We start from the raw sequence: 18,317 nt of genomic DNA on the forward strand, positions 1-18,317 counted from the left end.
CCCTACTGGGGATGTGCCCACAACCAAGGTACATGCCCTTGACCGGAATCGAACCTGGGACCCTTCAGTCCGCAGGCCGATGCTCTATCCACTGAGCCAAACCAGTCAGGGCTCTTGCATCATCCTAAAATGAACATGTCCCATGGACTGGAGGGCATCTTGATCTTGTGCTAGGAAGTATAGCTTCCGTATAGCAGAGGAATGCATTAAAACAAACATTCAGATACACTTTAGTACTTAAGTATTAAGGGTTGATGGGGCATTCTTTTAAACTTTGAGGGGGAGAAGCAGGAACTCTTCTGAAGATGATGACAATCAATGCACGAAGTCTCTTTGCAAATGCTCGGTGCTTATTTCCCTGGATACCTCCGTTCCGATAGATGAAGGGTTTGTCACCGGCTAACGAGCTTCTGGGCGGAGGGAACAAGGCAGAGCTCCTCCGCCGGGAGCCCACTGGGTATTTTGGAAGCCTGTGTGGCCGGTGCACAGGGAACTGGGTGGGGATGGGGGTGAGGTTACAGGTCGCGTAGGGTCATTGGAGGGTTTCGCGGGAAGAGGGACAATCTGCCTACATGACTTTAGCTTCCAAGTGTAAATATATGTCAGCGGGACAAAGCCTGAAGTACGGAGACCAGTTAGGAGGTTATGGCAATAATCTAAGCCAAAGACGACGATGATGACTTAGACCAGAGCTGTGCGAGTGAAGGAGGTGAGCCGGAGTTCAAATTCTGGCCGCCCCTAAAGGCGGAGCCGGAGGAGCGGTCTGATCCTGGTGCCACGACTGCCCTTGGCCAGCCTGGGAGAGCGCAGCTTCTCCACCCCGTCAGAGACCCGAGGACGGCGATTGGAGGGCCATGGTGAGGGCCATGGTGAGCCCGGGGAGGCTTAGACGCGCCACCCCAGCGGACGGACGGCGGGTCGGAGGCGCGCAGCCCGCGCGGGTGCTGGCACGGTGGGTGCCCGCGTCGCGGCGCACCGAGCCACGGAGCGGCGGCCACCCCGGCGCGTTTGGGTGCGGTAGACGGTGTTGGCACCGCTGGTCGGAATGCCCCGGGCTCGCCAAGCTCGGGGAGGGGGCTCGGAGAGCACTGGGCGAGGAAGGGACTGGCGCACGTGGGCGAGTCCTAGAAAAGCAGGAGAAGGAGGCAGAACGCCCTGACGGCAGGCACCACTGAACTGCCTACGAGATTTTACTGTTCCAGCTCTGCCAGTGAATGCTTGGATGACTTTTGACCCAACAACATACAGATCTCATGGGATCTATTACATTATTACTGGGGTAAAGATGCTTATTTTGTAGGCAGCTTTCTCAAATTCGAATTATTTCAAAGTGAAAATCAACAAAAAGCCGATTACTCTGGATTTATTAAATGTAATATACAATAAAGCACCTCATAGATACAGATTAGTGGGGTTTTTTTTTTCCCCTTTGGCATTTGTTTTCTCACATTTCCAATGGAATATGTCCACATTATAAAATATTTTATAATAGCCCTAGCCGGTTTGGCTCAGTCGATAAGAGTGCTGGACTGAAGGGTCCCAGGTTCGATTCCTGTCAAGGGCACATGCCCGGGTTGCACTTTAAACCACCTTAAAATATTAGAATGCAGTGTGTTTTATAACATTATAGGTACATTTATTTAATTTACAGGAGCAATGGTTTTGCCTAGGGCGGAGCATCAGTGCATGTAGAATCAGAATGCTTGTCCTAGAAATTACCTTGAAGAGGTCTTAATCCAGAGGGTGTCATTCATGACAGGCTTGTGTGTCCATAAATGGAAATGTGTTGGTATGTGTATTCATTTCCTATTGCCATTCTAACAAGTTGCCACAAATGTAGTGGCTTAAAACAAGGCAGATTTGCCCTAGCCGGCTTGGCTCAGTGGATAGAGCATCAGCCTGCCGACTCAAGGGTCCCAGGTTCCATTCCGGCCAAGGGCACATGCCTGGGATGCGGGCTCCATCCCCAACAGGGGGCATGCAGGAGGCAGCCCATCAATGATTCTCTCTCATCATTGATGTTTCTGTCTCTCTCTCCTTCTCCCTTCCTCTCTGAAATCAATAAAGAAATATATTGAAAAAAAAATCTCAGAGTCCTGTAAGAACAGTATATATTGGCTCATGACCCCCCTTCATCTTCACAGCCAGCAGTGGTGAATTTCTCAGGCATCACTCTCACAGCCCTCCACACTCCTCTTCTGTTGCTACTCTGCCTTCACTCTGACACTGATTCCTCCTGTGGCCCTCTTATAAGGACTTGTGATTACATCGGTCCCACCAGGAGAGTCCAGGATAATATCCCCATCTCGAGATCCTTAACTTCACATCTGCATTGTCTCTTTTGCCATAAAAATGATAAAGTAACGTTCCCAAGTTCCAGGGATTGGAACATGAACACCTTTGGGGAAGCCGTTAGTCAGCCTACCACAGTATTCAAACTCTGAGGTATATGAGCCTGTGTGTGTGGTGTGTGTGTGTATGTGTGTGTGTGCACGCAGTTTTTCTGGATATTTTCTCAAAATAGCTTTTCCCAGAATGGCTCTTTGAAGGGGTCCAGGACTCAAAATAGTTTAATCACCCACTCCCACAATTTAATCACCCGCCGCTGTCTCTGGTCAGGGATAATTAAGTCCCAGAGTGATTGACTTGTATAAGACCACATGAATGATGAGAGAGTATGATTTCCTGACATTCATTTTGACCCTTTAAACGATGGCTTATTGAAAACAAACGGATGGATTATAGTGTTCTGCCACTCCCTGCATGAGAAAGAGAATACCCGAGCTTTCCGGTCCAGCGTGTAGTCTGTGGCTAATAGAATCAGTGCTACTGGCTGTTGCGTGGCTCAGATCCAAAGTTATGCCTCATTGAGCATGGAAACGTCACTTTGCTAGGAAGCACAGTGCCTTGAAGGTGAGCCCTTGTACATGCAGGTCCAGTGGATGTGGAAAAAGAGGGACTCCGATGTGATACGGCATCTTGTTGGAACTCAGGATGTTTTAGTTAGTCATTGAACAATTACACCTACAAGGCCCTGGAAATTTTATACTCTGCCTTCTGTTGCTGTGCTGCAGTCGAGTGCATGGTCAGACATCAGGCTACTGGATTCTGGTTCCATCACTTATAAGTGTGTGGCCTTTGGCAAATGGCTTGACTTCTCTGAATCTTGAACATCAGCTTCACTATTGGCATTGGGTCCATTGCCCAGTAAGCAGTCACTGTTTTGGTTTAAAGAAATAAAAGCCCTCATTTTGCTTATTTTGGCCAATGACCCAGTTGCCCATGTGAATGTGGCAAAAATCAGGCACAAGACACTGGATATATCAGAAATAATCAAGATCAGTTAGAAAACTGTCAAATATTAGAAATGCAAAGTCACACAGGAAACTCAGGTAGGTCTCCCCTTTTGGAGTTGTAGATAATGAGTATGCAAATATAGGTTACAGTCTTGCTTCCTCAAATGGATTTTTTTTTTTTAAATATATATTTTATTGATTTATTACAGTGAGGAAGAGAGAGGGATAGAGAGCCAGAAACATCGATGAGAGAGAAACATCGACGAGCCGCCTCCTGCACACCCCCTCCTGGGGATGCGCCCACAACCAAGGCACATGCCCCCGACCGGAATCGAACCCGGGACCCTTCAGTCCGCAGGCCGACGCTCCATCCACTGAGCCAAACCGGTCTCGGCCTCAAATGGATTTTGAATGCAAAGTTGCAATTAATGAAAAAGCACAACTTTCTATGTCATAGCTATAAAAATGCTCCCAGGACAGAGGTGCTACAAATAGTACTTATGATGCTAATGATGATACAACAATGCATCATCTTTCCCTGGTGATGGCAGGATGACCTTCACCAATGGGCTTCTCCCTTACATGTCACCGTGAACGGACTTTTAATCCTGGTTTCCAAAAGGTCAGATATGTAAGTGTAGAGGCAGAAGTAGTGAAAAGTTTCTGCATGTAGAGATAGAAGGAACAAAAAATAAAAAAAAACAAACAAACAAAAAAAAAACAGAAAATAGAGACAGGGAAAATAGTGATACAAGACATGAAATGCAAAGAGGAGGGAGAAGGTAACATTTGTTAGAACTTATTTAGGAAAGCCACTGTGCTGTGCCCTTTGCTTGTGTTACCATATTTAATCCTTACAACAGCTCTGTGAGGTAGCTACTATGGGCAGACAATGAAATGGCACTAAAAATAGTAATTTTTGCACAGCTATTAAATAACAGAACCAAGATTCAAATGGTGATACAACTCCAAACTCCGTTTTGGTTTAATAAGACAAATATAGGCATTATCAGACCATCCATGAAATTTCAAAAAGAGACATTGGCACAATTATCAGACAATTTGATTTTGGAAATGGCGTTTTGCATGGACTTTTGTAAACACATAATAGAAGAGAGAGTAAAAAATAAAGGAATTACATTGAAACTCCATCATCGTAAGAATAAAGTATGTGTTAAGCAACCTGAACTGGGAGAGGTGCTATAATCAAGGTTTTAATTCAATACCTCCTGCTGCGCTTTCCTCATTAGCCTCATCCACCTGGCCTCCAAGGAAGCTATAGTGACCTTGCAAGTCATCGCCCACACAGAGGAGACTGGGTGCTGAAATGTCTCTCCAGTCCTGACACGAAGGAATGCGGATGTGCTTGACATCTTCATTTCCAGGAACAAAGCCAAATAGCTTCCTCAGGCGCTGCGTGATGAGGAGGCGTGAGTGCTGCTCGGCAGCTTGCTCAAAGAGCTCCTTCTCATTGCGGAGGTGGTTGGCCCAGTAGCAGTGCTGCAGAGAGGTGAGGGGAGAGCAGCACCTCGCCAAGCAGCAGGACACGAGGGTCGTGATGGTCGCCAAGGTGATCAAAATCCAGCCCAGCATCTTCATGTAATTATTTAAAAGGAAAACAGAAAGCATCAATGCTTCGAATATTCAAGAAATAGCCATGGTAGGAGGGATTCCCACAAAACAGGACCCAACTGTGGACAAGGTGTGTTTTTTTTCCTAGTTTTTAACATACCAACAAGGTGATGATCATTTGATATGGATATGGGTATGATGGGGGTACAGGCCCAACCATTTCAACTTGGTTTTTGGATTACAAAGGGTTTTGAATGAATTCTAAGTGTTGTCCTTGAAGTAGCAGACCCTATAACCCACCAACTACCTTGCATAAAGGTACATAAAGTATGTTCTTTGCTTTTAGCTCAACCTTACTTTTCAACCATCAGGTACAGGCCCATGCATTCTCTGGGGGCTTAATAAGTACTTGATAATGATGGTAATGAAAATGATATGATAGATAATAATGGTAGCCTCCTAAGGCATCTTCAATGATGTGCCAACAAGTATTCATTAATATTTCTTCCTGAGTTGCTCTTTCCTTTTATTTTTTTATGACCAAAGAAGAAAGTCAGTGAGCAGACTCTTATGTCCCTAAATGTATAACAACTTATCGTTTTCCTTTTCCTCTCCCTTCAAATAGTCATTTGCTGGCTAGTTTTACGACTTGTTTTTGAAATATACTTTGAAAGGAAAATGAACTAGATTTTATTTGTAACTATCTAGTTTCCACCATTGAAGATTGATGTGAATGGCTGTTTTCTACTCTTACAATCCTCGCCCGCCCCCCAACTCCTTTAATTCTTCTTCTTTTCAATATTCAGCAGTTATTACATAAAGTGAGAGACACAAGTGTCATACATTTGGGGAAGCCAGCAGTAGGCAGCTCTAGTCTGGAAGGTGAAGGTCTCTTCCACAGTTTGTTATTCACCACCAGGCCTGGGATTACAGTGTGTACCCTAAGATAGCTACGCTCTGCGGAGGCTAAAACCTACAACGTGCTCATCACAATTAAACTTAATAGAGGCTAGCATGGTGGAGGAAAGGCCATCTCAGACGCCCATTAATCCATCAGCTGCCATTTATTGAGCCCCAGGTTGACCTCCACCATGTGCTGTGCATGGTGCTTGGTTGTGAATAATTTAAGATACATTCGTTCTTTCTGCAGTCTTTAAGCCTAAAGAGAGAGACAAAAGAACAATCCAAGAAATATGGTAAAATGTGTCATTTTTTTGATACGTGTAAGCACAGGGTTTTGGGGGAGCACAATGGAAGAGAAATGAACTTGTTTCAAGGAGAAGAGTATCAGGGAATACCTCTCAGAGGAGGTGATGCTCACAACTTAAATCATTAAAGAGGAGTTCAACAGATGCAAGAAGTTGAGGAGAGTTCCAATAAGGGAATAAGACAGGAAGATAAGAGCAGAAAGAGTTGGGGAAACCTCACAAGTGTGGATTCACAGGGTTCTAGGAGACAGGTGGAAAGTGGTTCGGGCCTTCCTCCCACTCCCTCATCCCCTTCTCACACAAACCTGTCTCAGGACGCTCAATTTAAGACCATCATTGTTGTTTATTTTTAACTATATTTAAGCTTCCTGTCATTTTAGATATTTTAATTTATAAGAATTCATATTTAAGAATATATATGTAGCAAGATAAAATGTAGTCATATGGTAATAATAATTTTTTAAAATATATTATATTGATTTTTCACAGAGAGGAAGGGAGAGGGATAGAGAGTTAGAAACATCAAAGAGAGAGAGACAGCCGAAACCGGTTTGGCTCAGTGGATAGAGCGTCGGCCTGCGGACTCAAGGGTCCCAGGTTCGATTCCGGTTAGGGGCATGTACCTTGGTTGCAGGCACATCCCCTGTAGGGGGTGTGCAAGAGGCAGCTCATCGATGTTTCTCTCTCATCGATGTTTCTAACTCTCTGTCCCTCTCTGTAAAAAATCAATAAAATATAAAATAAAAAAAAAAGAGAGAGAGAGACATAGACCAGCTGCCTCCTGCACACCTCCTACTGGGGATGTGCCCACAACCAAGGTACATGCCCTTGACTGGAATCGAACCTGGGACCTTCCAGTCCGCAGACCGACGCTCTATCCACTGAGCCAAACCGGTTTCGGCGGTAATAATAATTTTAATAACAATATCTAAAATTCATTGTTTTTACAGATAGAGATTCTGGACACAGTACTGAGCGCTTTAGATATATTAGCTGACCTATTCCTCACACTGACCCTATGCAGTTGATCCCATTAATATACCCATTTTACATCTGAGAAAAGTGAAGCATGGATAAAGTTACCTAACTTGCTTAAGGTTTTTCAGGTTACTAAACAGCAAAGCAAGACTTAACCCCAGGTCTGTGATCCCAAAGCCCAATATCCTAACTGTATTTATATAGCTGCTTCAGCAGAAATCACTTTGATGATTGACACCTAGTTTGTGTTCTATAAACAGACAATATGAGAAGCAGCAGGATGCGGAATGTTTCCCACGATAGTTAATATAGGAGAGGATAACAGAAAAAAAAAAAAATCAAGAACTTACTTGTGACTGGTATCTGTGCAGAAGAGCTACTTCGTCTCTCACCGGGACCATGTCAGATGGAGCTGATTTGCAGCATGGAAACCCAGCCAAGATCTCTTCCCGTTTGCTGGCACTGATGTTGTCAAACACCGGGTAAGGGTCCACAGTCACAAATTCACTCGCTGCGCATTCGTAGTAGGTGCCCGTCATCAGGGTGGACACCAGCCACGTCAATGGAGCAACGAGTGCCCTGCCGGTGATGCTGAAGAACCGGAGGCAAGCCAGCTTGCGCTCCAGGAGGCCGATTCTCCGGGGTGGAGGGCCACAGTGGCAGCAGTACTCCCTCGAAATTGTCCACATCTGGCTTCTCAGAGCATAGCCAGCAGCCAGCAGGATCAAGGCAGGAATGACTAGGAAAGCAGAACCATAGTAGAAGTTTTTCCCAACCTGACACGGACATCTGAATGTGAAAGAGGAGAAGAGCTGCTGCCCGCCAAGAGTCAAAGCAGCAATTAAAGAATTGATCCATGTTCCACTTCTCTGCAGAGAAGACGCGATACTGTTGAGAGTTGGGCCCATCATCGGGAAGCTCTTCCACGGATCAGCTCGGAGCCCTTTCTGATCATTAGACTTCTCGAGCTATAACCATTTTATGGGGTCTTACTGGTTGAACTGGTTGTGTCAGTCATGTTGAAAGGATCCTAGCATCTTTCCTTGTGCACCTTGGGAGTCCTAACCTAATAAATGCACTTCATTCAGATGACAGCTGGGAGAAATGGAAAGAGGTTTCCTCTGGTATGAGAGAAGGACTAACTTCTTTGGTGTATCTTCCCACTGAAGAGAGGACAGCTTGCTTACAAAGCAAACTGCTGCATCATTCCATGTGCTGACACAAAATGCTCATAGAGCAGGGGAAGCAAAACAGAGAACGTTCTTACCTTTCTACTAGTTCAGGGATATGGCATAAAAAATGATGGAAATTATAAAAAACCTAAAGTGATCCAAAATTCACGGCTGTCTGGAATGTCCGTAACCCAAGAGTTCTGCCAGAAGATTCCAAAAACTTTCCCAAAAAGAGCAGAACAAGGTTTGGGTACCCCTAAAGCCGAATCACAACAAAAGCATTCTAACTTTGCATAAAAATCTATTTGGATTGACAGAATCTAATATAATAATGTGTTGCTTTATAAATTAAGTTGTAAATTTATTTACATAATGTATTTTGTTCTATGGAAATGTAATATTTGGATATTAATAAAATTATATATAAAGAAGAAATAAAATGATCATTTTTTTAAATAACTTCTATATAAAAGTCACCTGACTAGGCTTGGTTGGGCTTATAAAAAGTGAATAAGATATAAGTTTCTGTTTTCAAAGAAACTCTCAACTGGACATGATTAAATACATAATGTGTGAATTGAAACATAATGCTGAGAAATTCATCCAAAGTGCAATACAAAAAGACAAATAACATATTTTTTTAAAAAACCAATGAAAGAAAATAGAAGACAAATTAAGCAACTCCATGATCTGTTTATTTGAAGAGAAATAAATGAGAATTTTGCAGAATCAAAGAAAGTTCTCACATCAGAGTGGTGTTAGATGTTATGAATAGTGTAAAGATAAATCCACATATAGACACACCATAGTAAAACTGCAGAATGTGGAAAATGAAGAGATATTCTTAAAAGCTAGCAGAAAGAGGAGATACATAACCTATGAAAGACTGACAATAGACTAGCAGGAGACTCTAATCAGCAACAACAGAGACCAGAGACAATATATGCAGAGTAACTTAATACCAGGTAAACTGTCCTTCAAGACAGAGCGAAATAAAAACACATAAAACTAAGACAATTTGCTGCCCACAGAACCTCAGTAAGAGGATCGTTAACATATATTTTCAGCAAGGAGAAAATGAACTCTGAGGAAAGACATGGAGTAAAAAATAACGATGAATACAAATATGATATTCTTAAGATGTTCCTTTAATTATAAGATATAGAAATAACTACTCTTTAAAAGATACAACTAAGACAACACATGGTTATAATAATATATGACTACTAAAATAGCCAAAATAAAAAATACTGACCATACCAAATGTTGGTGAGGATTGCAGAGTAACTGCAACCTTCATACACTGATGGTAGGAATGTAAAATTGGAGAACTGCAGTTTCTTTAAAAGTTAACTCTACATCCACTGTATAACACACTCATTTATCTCCTAGGTATTTGCTCAAGAGAATGAAAGCATATGTTCACAAGAAAGCTTGTACATGAATGTCCATAGCAGTTTTACTTATAATAGCTGCAAACTGGAAATAATACAATAACAAGAATGAATTCAGAATCATTTCCTAAATAAAAAATTCAAGGGAAGGAATACATAATGTATGACTATATAAAATTCTAAAAAGTGTAACTTCATCTGTACTGACAGAAAATAGACCAGCGCTTGCCTAGGTAATGGGGGAGGAGAAATGGGAAGAGAGATTACCAAGAGGCATGAGAAAGCTTGGGGGCATTGTATCAATTTGTACCAGCAGGATTTTAATTTATGGAGATGATTGCATGATGACACAGAGAGGCCAATATCACTGAAAAAAAGAATTTATTACTTACATTTACCCAGAGAAAGGGGCATGCCAGGCTACCCACGGCCACATGGAGAAACACCAAGTTTGGTCAGGAGGCAGAAAGAGTGGAAAGCTTAGGCCAGAGCTTTTACTGGTGTTTCCATGGGAGAGGTAAGATAGGGCAGAGAAGCCAGCCTAAGGCTGGGTAGTTCAAAGAATCCTGGCGGGCTTTGGGGCACAGGGGCTGTCACTACTTGTCTGGTACCAGGACCTGGGCTGATTCCGAGTAGGGGAAATATTGGCTTGTTGTATGACAGATAAGAAGGTGCCTCAGAGTATGGGCTCTGGATCGTACAGGAGATGTAAATGACCTTGCCCATTAGTGAATCTAAGATAACACAATTAAAACAGTGATGGAAATGTCAATTATATTGATTGATTTGATGGCTTCACGGTTGTATACGTAGGTCAAAACTCATCAAATTGCATATCAATTATATCTTAATACAGTAGTAAAATTTTAAGTAGAATTATTAAGTAATAGAAATACAGTGTAAAAAAAACAGAGGAAAAAAAGAGAATATTGATAGGAAAAGAGATAATAAATAAAGGGAAAAGGATGGTAAAAAGAAAACACAAAATAATGGTAGGAATGAGACCAAACACACCAATTTCCACACGAAAAAATTAAATAACTAACAATTAATTACTGATTGCTTACTCTATGGCAGGCACTATTCTAAGAACTTTATCTTATTTACCCTCCACAATCCCCCTATGATGAAGTACTAGTATTGTCCTCAGCTTTTTTTTTTTACCAATGAGAAAACTGAGGTACTGTATAGAGAGATTAAGGACATTGTACAGGGCCACACAGAGATGAATAGAAGAACCAGGATAGGACCCAGGTGGTCTGGATAATGCTGTTAACCGCCACACCAGAGCTGGAATAAACTTACCTGTAGAGTGATTTAAAAATGTTCATGTTACTTACAAGCAATATATCTAAAACGAGGCTACACATAAAGCCTGAAAAATCTTAAGCTCCTGGGAAGATGTATGGTAGCTGTGTTGTAGGCAGTTGGACAGACGTGAGCAGAGCAAGGACCATGGGCCAGGTACAGAAGGTCATCGGGGTGGAAAAGCCCCAGCTGCAAAGGACAATTGTAGGGTAGGACCTAGCCCCCAGGGTGATTGGACCTCCTGACCTTTCCTCCCTAAAGATAACATCTAGATCCTAGTTGTGTTTCAGCTCCAGGCCCAGATAAGCAATAAAACCAGCTAAGGCTGAAGTGGGGACCAGCTGCATGGAATAATGTCCCCCTGCCCTGTTGCCAGCCAATCCATCAGTGGAGACCACAACCCAGAAAGGACACACCTGCTGAATATTCCATTGAGATCTCCCCCTGGGGCCTCCCCTAAGATCTCCACCCTTAGAGCCCTTAGGACAGAGGAGCCAGTGTGCTCTTCCTCCCGGGAGCGCACCCATGCCTTGCCTTCCCTTTCCCCCTCTCTGGAGGCCCCATTAGCCTCCTCACTCTCAAGCTCCAGGAGCCCTCCCTTTACCTCTAGAACTTGTTTCCTAAGCCCATTTCTTCTAGGAATTACTTTTTCTACCTCTGTCATTCACCCAGTAAATGCTCTCTTTCAATTTGGGTCTGGACTCCGAATTCTTTCCTAGCCAGAACCCAAGTACGGAGGTTGCTGAGCCCAGGTTTGGTCTGACTTCACCGGTCTAACACCTGGCGCCATTCCCGCTGCCTACAAGAGCTGGACGTGGCTTCGCCTTGTCTGAGAGTTTGTGGATGACCTCAGATGGTGATTATATGGCGGACGGGTTAGGAGATTTTCTCTTTTAGCTTCTCCACTCAGCTGCCCATGTACCTCCCAAAGGACAGCATAGGGGAGTTGCCCAGTTCACCATTTACTTGGGTTGACTGACACTGCAGTGCAGCTATGATGAGCCTGAAGAATGCATCTTATTTCCAAATTCAGGCCTAGGACACTGAAAGAACTCTTAATAAAAGAGGAGAAACTTATGCATTACTTTGAAATGACTCTTGTTTCTAGCTTGCTGCCAGGACAGTCATTATAGATCATGTACATGTTTGAAACAACCTCCCTGCGTTCTTCTACTTTTTATTTTATTTATTTTATTTTTTTATTTTTTTACTTTTCTCTTGCGTTCTTCTACTTAAATGAAGATCCAAGTGAGCCTTGTGTGCCCCAGGCTACTTCTTTTTATATAAAATCCAAGGACCAAAGTTGCTGAACCCCGGTTTGGTCTGACCCCACCCCCACCAGCCCGACACCTGGTGCCATTTGCACCTGTTACAGCAACTGCATTTCACAGTCTGGAAACCAGCAGACCACTGTCCTGGAGGCCATGCCTCCCGCTGAGCTTGTGCAGACTGTGCTTTTGTCCAGTAGCCCTGGCAGGGCCTTCCTGAAGCCCTGCGGTCCGGCTGCAGGGCTGGGGACAGGTGAGACCCAGCGTCAGGCGGAAGAAGAGCAGTACTTCATCATGATGTTTATTCTCATGGTGGCCCTGATGTCACCGTACCACACCTGTAGAGTTTTGTAAAATTGATTCCCGTGCCATCTCTCCCCTCTCACCAAGTACACAGGACTTGTGTATGCTTTTTGCAGGGATCTCTCATGCAGAAGCCAGAATTGCCCCATACTGGGCCCATCAATGTGCTGTCACCATACCTTAGTAGCTTTTGTGAATCTACCCCTAAAGTATTTTTTTGTAACGTAGTTACAGTGTGTGCAGAAAAAAAAAAAGTTTTTAAAATTTGGAATCAGCAAATTTAGCCTAAATCACTCTTTGTTGCCTACTACTGAGCTAACATGGAAAAAATGTTCTACCCTTTCTGACTTAGATGCCTATCCTATAACATGGTATTGATTACCATGCCGACTACTTCTCAGACTGTAGTTGAATGAAAATGAGATAGCCGAAACCGGTTTGGCTCAGTGGATAGAGCGTCGGCCTGCGGACTCAAGGGTCCCAGGTTCGATTCCGGTCAAGGGCATGTACCTTGGTTGCGGGCACATCTCCAGTAGGGGGTGTGCAGGAGGCAGCTGATCGATGTTTCTCTCTCATCGATGTTTCTAACTCTCTATCCCTCTCTCTTCCTCTCTGTAAAAAATCAATAAAATATATTAATAAAAAAAAAAGAAAAGGAGATAAAGAAAATTAAAACCATGTTGTAAACGGTAAAGTTTCTATAAATAAAGGTGCTATGAAACTGCTACTGAAAAGCCCCCCACACCCTATGACCCAGCAAAACGGATTTTCCTGAGAATGGGGTTGTAGAACAAAGGCGTTAATGGAAATACCTTACATATTGTAGAATCCCATTCAATATATTCAACTTCAAGAATAATCTTTAGTAATTATTGTTTATATAGTGCGTTGTAATGTGCTTTATAGTGCACATTATCTCTTTGATACTCACAATTATTCTGTGAGGTGGGCATGATTACTGCCATTCGCAGATGTGCAAACAGCCAGAGAGCAATAAAGTGGCTTGCCCGAGTCACAGAGCCAGTAAGTGGTAGAGCTGCAGCTTAGCCTGGGCCTCCCAAACCTTCCCAGGCTCTTTCAACTACGCCATGCTCGTCTTCAAAGTCGTCAGTAGTCTGTCACTTCACAGCAAGAATTTTCCAGAACACGTAGGGCTAATTGACTCGAGCTGTATGAAGTAAGAGACTACTTTCTTAAATGGAGTTGTATGCTTTTATTTCTGGAAACGTTTTGATCCTCCACACCCTGCAGTTGCCAAGATGAGAGGGATTCTTGTTTCAACTTTAACTATACTTGTGCATAAATAAAGGGAGCTTTCAATAGCCAGCATCTCGGGGACTATCGAAAGAAAGCTAAGGGCTTGCTTTCTCTGCCAGGCTCATCATCCATTATTAAAGTGTAGAACACCCATTTTGAGCAACAGTTTTATAAGAGAATATCAGCACCCAACATTCGATCTCTCCTTCAAATTGCTAGTTATGGGTAAAAAGTTACCAGCTATATTTAAATTTTCTAATCACACAAGATGGGGACTCTGATACCCATCATTTGGGGGATAATGTGATAACCCATTAGAGTTGGTTAGGTCTGAACCCAGGATTTAGTGCCTATAGATTGCTGATCCTGTCTTGAGTTCACACAACAATCAATACAAAGACTGAATAATGCTAACATTTAGATCTATCTTGGATTGCGAGGGTTTCTGTTTGTGATTTTAAAACAATGCCTTGGCATGAGAGCAAAACACCACTCTCCTACTCCCTTGGGCTAAAGAATTTTCAGTAGATGGTGCTTCTGGTCTGACTTCCTACTCTCAGCTTTCATGCCTCTAGATTACGACTCACCCTCACGAGTGGAGCCGTCCTTACTTGATGGCTGGGAAAGTGGGCGGCCACAGCGCAGTCCTGTGTATGACTGTCCTCTTCAGTTCAGCAAGGAGCAAAAGCAGTGGAGTGCGCAAGTAGCACTTGTGACTCAAAGCAAGGGGCGGCTTGCAAACACAAAACAAAGCCAAAGGAAAGAAACCGAAGATCCCATTCTTCACCCATCAGGCACTATGTCTCGCCCTGCACCCAGAAAACCAGAATACCACAAAATAGTAAGATCTTTTTATAAACATGTTCTCAAAGATATTTTATTCTAGTTCAGAGAAAACGTTTTAAGTGACTTCTGATTTATTTTGAAAGGCGATGCTACAAGTAGAGTTTTGCAGTGGAGTAAGGGAGTGTTTAGTGGAGTGAATCGTAAATGACACCTCTGGGAATAGTTACAACAATCTCTTACATACCGTAACAGAATAATGGTTCTTATATATTCCAGGGTCTTCTTTTCTGACTGGTGAGGTCTACAAAAGTGTCAAATTTTTCTTGTCTCTGACAGAAAATGTGAAAGGATTAAGCAATTTTTTTGTATTTCATACTTGTAATTTGTTGTATTTTGTACCTCAGGAGATAGGAAATGAAATGCATAGAAAATAGTTGGTTATATATTAAATTAAATAGGACTGGAGCATCAAAACACTCGGGATTAAAAGATTGCTTTTAAACATAGATTTCCTAGTTAGATGTAAGGGGTTACTGTTGTAATTTGGTATGTGTTATTATCTTTGCTTCATATTCCCAGTTGAGAGTTATTTTTAAAACTCAATTATTTGCAGATTAGATTTAGATATTTTTCTTTAATCCTCTCTTATAGTTTTAGGCATTCACAAGTTATATATGTGAAAGCTCATCATTAAGTTTAAAGCTCTGTTATTTATTTCAAGAGACTTACGGGCATTTACTTAAAATTAAGTAATTTCATCCATGGGTACTTAAAATTGTATGACTAACCCAGGCACAGCCCAGTTTGAAATGTCTACAGATAACTCCTCTGGCATTCCAGGATCTTGATTTATTTTTATTGGGGCTCTCAATTGCTAAAAAAAATATTGTACATCATTCATATTGTACCTACATCATATGATAAAAACTCATATTTATCCTGATATCTCCAAAACCTCCTGAAATAGTTAATGGTATTATATTTTCCATATATGAAAAACTATTATTTTTAAAGTTAAGTTATATTGACCTTCTTTGTGATAAGTTGTATGGATTTGAGACTCAACTGATTATGTAGTTCAAGATACAGCCTTTGGCCATGAAGCAGAATGGAGAAAACTGGCCTTTATTGAACTTAAAACATAGCTGGAAGTAAAATATAGTTTGTACTCACCCATCATAATGAGAGAGAGATAGACAGAGAGATAGAAAAGAAAAAGAAAATGCCATTATTTCAGCTTGGCCTTTATAAATGGACACAATGCTGAGGATATAGTATGTAGGTAAGGGTATACTTTTATATCCTTTTCAAATTCTTTTTTTTTTTTTTTGCTAGTGATAATAACTATATTTTCACCCCCCTTTCCCTTCCCCTTTGCTTATTTTTATGATGTAATATTGGCACATAGCAGTAATTTATTTTCTGCTGTGGTTCCTTATATACTAAGCAGAAATGTACTAATATAGGCATTTCTTGTGACTTATGATTAGGTTCTTGAAAATTTTAAATAAGAACAAAATTCAGATTGAGTACATGATGACCCTTCCATGATTTGTTTAACAATATTTTTGTTCAAATCTCTTGCTTTACATCTTTTCTTTCCTGGTAGAAATATTAAAGTATTTATTATTTTCTTATACCAGAATTATATATATATTAGTGTCCTTAATGTATATAATATATTTCTACATATATTTATGACATTTTTATTTATATTTTTCAACATAAATTATGTCCATATGTGCTGTATAATATTTAGATTCTATCCATTTAAAATTATTTAGTGATAATAAATATTCTACTTGACTAAAAACATTGTCATGATATAAACCAGTACATAAGGGAGTAGACGCTTGTGGTATTGGGCCAATTTCGGAAGTATTTGGATCAAAATTATGTAATATTTTATAGAATCCCCTTTGTTGAATAAACAATTTTATTGGTTTGTTGAGACATTTCTGTCCATGATTAAAAGAAGAAATTAAATACGTATTATCAGGCCTTATTTTCCCCTGCAGGTTAGGCTATCTATCCAAGACACCTGGGCCTAGAGGTAAGGACATCTCTTCTAACCTGGAATCCACATTTGACCTTTCATGAAAATACATAATTATGCACAAGATAAGATTATTTTCAACAGTAATCCCTAGTACCTCTACCTTCCACCCTCCTCTACTCGAAACAGGCCTTCTTTGGTGCACCTCAGCGACAATTGCTGTGTGTAGAGGGGGGACCTGCAGTCTCAGGCTTGAAGCTAGTTGGCAAATCACTCATTCCTCCTGAGGCCCCCTTCCCTCCTCTGCAGGACTGAGAGCACTGGAATAAATTATCTCTAATATTCCCTTTTCATTCTTAGATGGGATTCATGGTAGATGCAAAACAGAGACTTTCTAAAATGGATTGATTGTGCTTTATGTTGTTTCCCGCATTTTCAACCTATCCATGCGAAACCAAACCTAAATTATCCGCAGTTTCAGTTTTAATTTTTAATTCACTCTGAATATAAGGCATATTTTGGAGGTCTATAAGGAAAGTACAAGTTCTCTCTCTTTTTCCCCCCCTTCTTCTAAGTATAAAGAACAAAGCCATAAATTTCCTGCTGCAGTTGGATTCTTCCTGATGGTCTTCGTGGCAGGTCTGGAACCCATTAGGGAGTCTGCAGACTCATGAGAAGTCTCACCCAGTTATTCCTCCAACCGAAAACATGGACAACACCTATCAAAGGCCATTCTAGAAAAACAGGAATTTATACTAGCAATTAGTATTTCTTCAGAAACTTTCTCCATGAAAATAATATTGCAGGTTATACAATACAAACAAATGCAGAGAAAGATTTCTTATGTTCAGAAATTAATTTTATTTCATAGCTCCCCCTCCCCCTGCCGCCCCGAGCAATGTATGCCAATATGGGTAGAACGAAGGGTGGAAAAGTGAACAGATGATCTGGAAGTCCAACTAAAAGCTAGAGCAATATATTATTTGTAACTGCCTATAACGTGAAACTACCCATTTTCCTCCAGAACAAGGATCTCTTTGTCCTAACCTATGGAGCTCTGGTTGCCCAACTGTGCAAGGATTATGAAAAAGATGAAGATGTGAATACATATTTAGATAAAATGTAAGTAGACGTCTTTCATTCTTGTGGAATGTGCATGGCTTCTTAGCGTCCTCCGCATCCTCCCCACCCTGACTTCTCTTGCTCCATTCCACGGGTTCATCTTCTATTTCAATCAATGACATCTTAAGGCTGGACATCATTTCTACCAGCTGCCATTTGGGTTGTCATAAAGTAGAAGTAATGGGAAGGGACTTTTCCCCCATGTAGATCAGGCACGGAGTTGTTCTCTTTTTAGTTGGAAATCATTTCTTTGCTAGTCATTTATAAGCAAAGGAGGTGGTAAAACACTTTTTTTTTTTAACATGATGGATCATCAAATTTGATTTTTTTCAGAAAGCTTTTGTTCTAACATAACTCCTACTATATGTATGTGCTTACATAAGCATAGACCACCTGTGGAAGGATATGCAAAAAGCTGCTAATGGACCCTTGCAGGTGGCTCCATTGGTTGGAGCATTGTGGGGTACAACAAAAGGGTACAAGTTTGATCCTCAGTTGGGTCGCATGTTTCTCTCTCTCTCTCTCTCTCTCTCTCTCCTTCTCTCCCTCTCCCCTCCCTTCCACTCTGAAAAATCAATGGGGAAAATATCCTCAGGTGAGGATTAAAAAACAAAAAATACATATATGTTTTATATAATAAAACCCTAATATGCAAAT

At 41.5% G+C, this 18,317-nt stretch overlaps 2 protein-coding genes across 2 annotated transcripts in view; one reads left to right on the plus strand and one right to left on the minus strand.

The window, feature by feature from the left end:
- Positions 1 to 4,502: 4,502 nt before the first annotated feature.
- Positions 4,503 to 7,962, minus strand: CALHM4 (calcium homeostasis modulator family member 4). Its single transcript, XM_008159434.3, has 2 exons — positions 7,405 to 7,962; positions 4,503 to 4,889 (listed from the first exon to the last, which is right to left on the minus strand). Exons 1-2 carry the CDS (start codon positions 7,960 to 7,962, stop codon positions 4,503 to 4,505), a joined length of 945 nt encoding a protein of 314 aa, XP_008157656.2.
- Positions 7,963 to 14,555: 6,593 nt separating this feature from the next.
- TRAPPC3L (trafficking protein particle complex subunit 3L) overlaps positions 14,556 to 18,317 on the plus strand; it is a 34,800-nt gene continuing 31,038 nt past the window's right edge. Inside the window, exons 1-2 of the mRNA XM_054722084.1 lie at positions 14,556 to 14,597; positions 17,563 to 17,660. Coding sequence (XP_054578059.1) covers positions 14,556 to 14,597; positions 17,563 to 17,660 — 140 coding nt within the window. The remainder of the gene's footprint in view (positions 14,598 to 17,562; positions 17,661 to 18,317) is intronic.

Source organism: Eptesicus fuscus, chromosome 10 (genome assembly GCF_027574615.1).
Source record: "Eptesicus fuscus isolate TK198812 chromosome 10, DD_ASM_mEF_20220401, whole genome shotgun sequence".
NCBI lineage: Eukaryota > Metazoa > Chordata > Mammalia > Chiroptera > Vespertilionidae > Eptesicus > Eptesicus fuscus.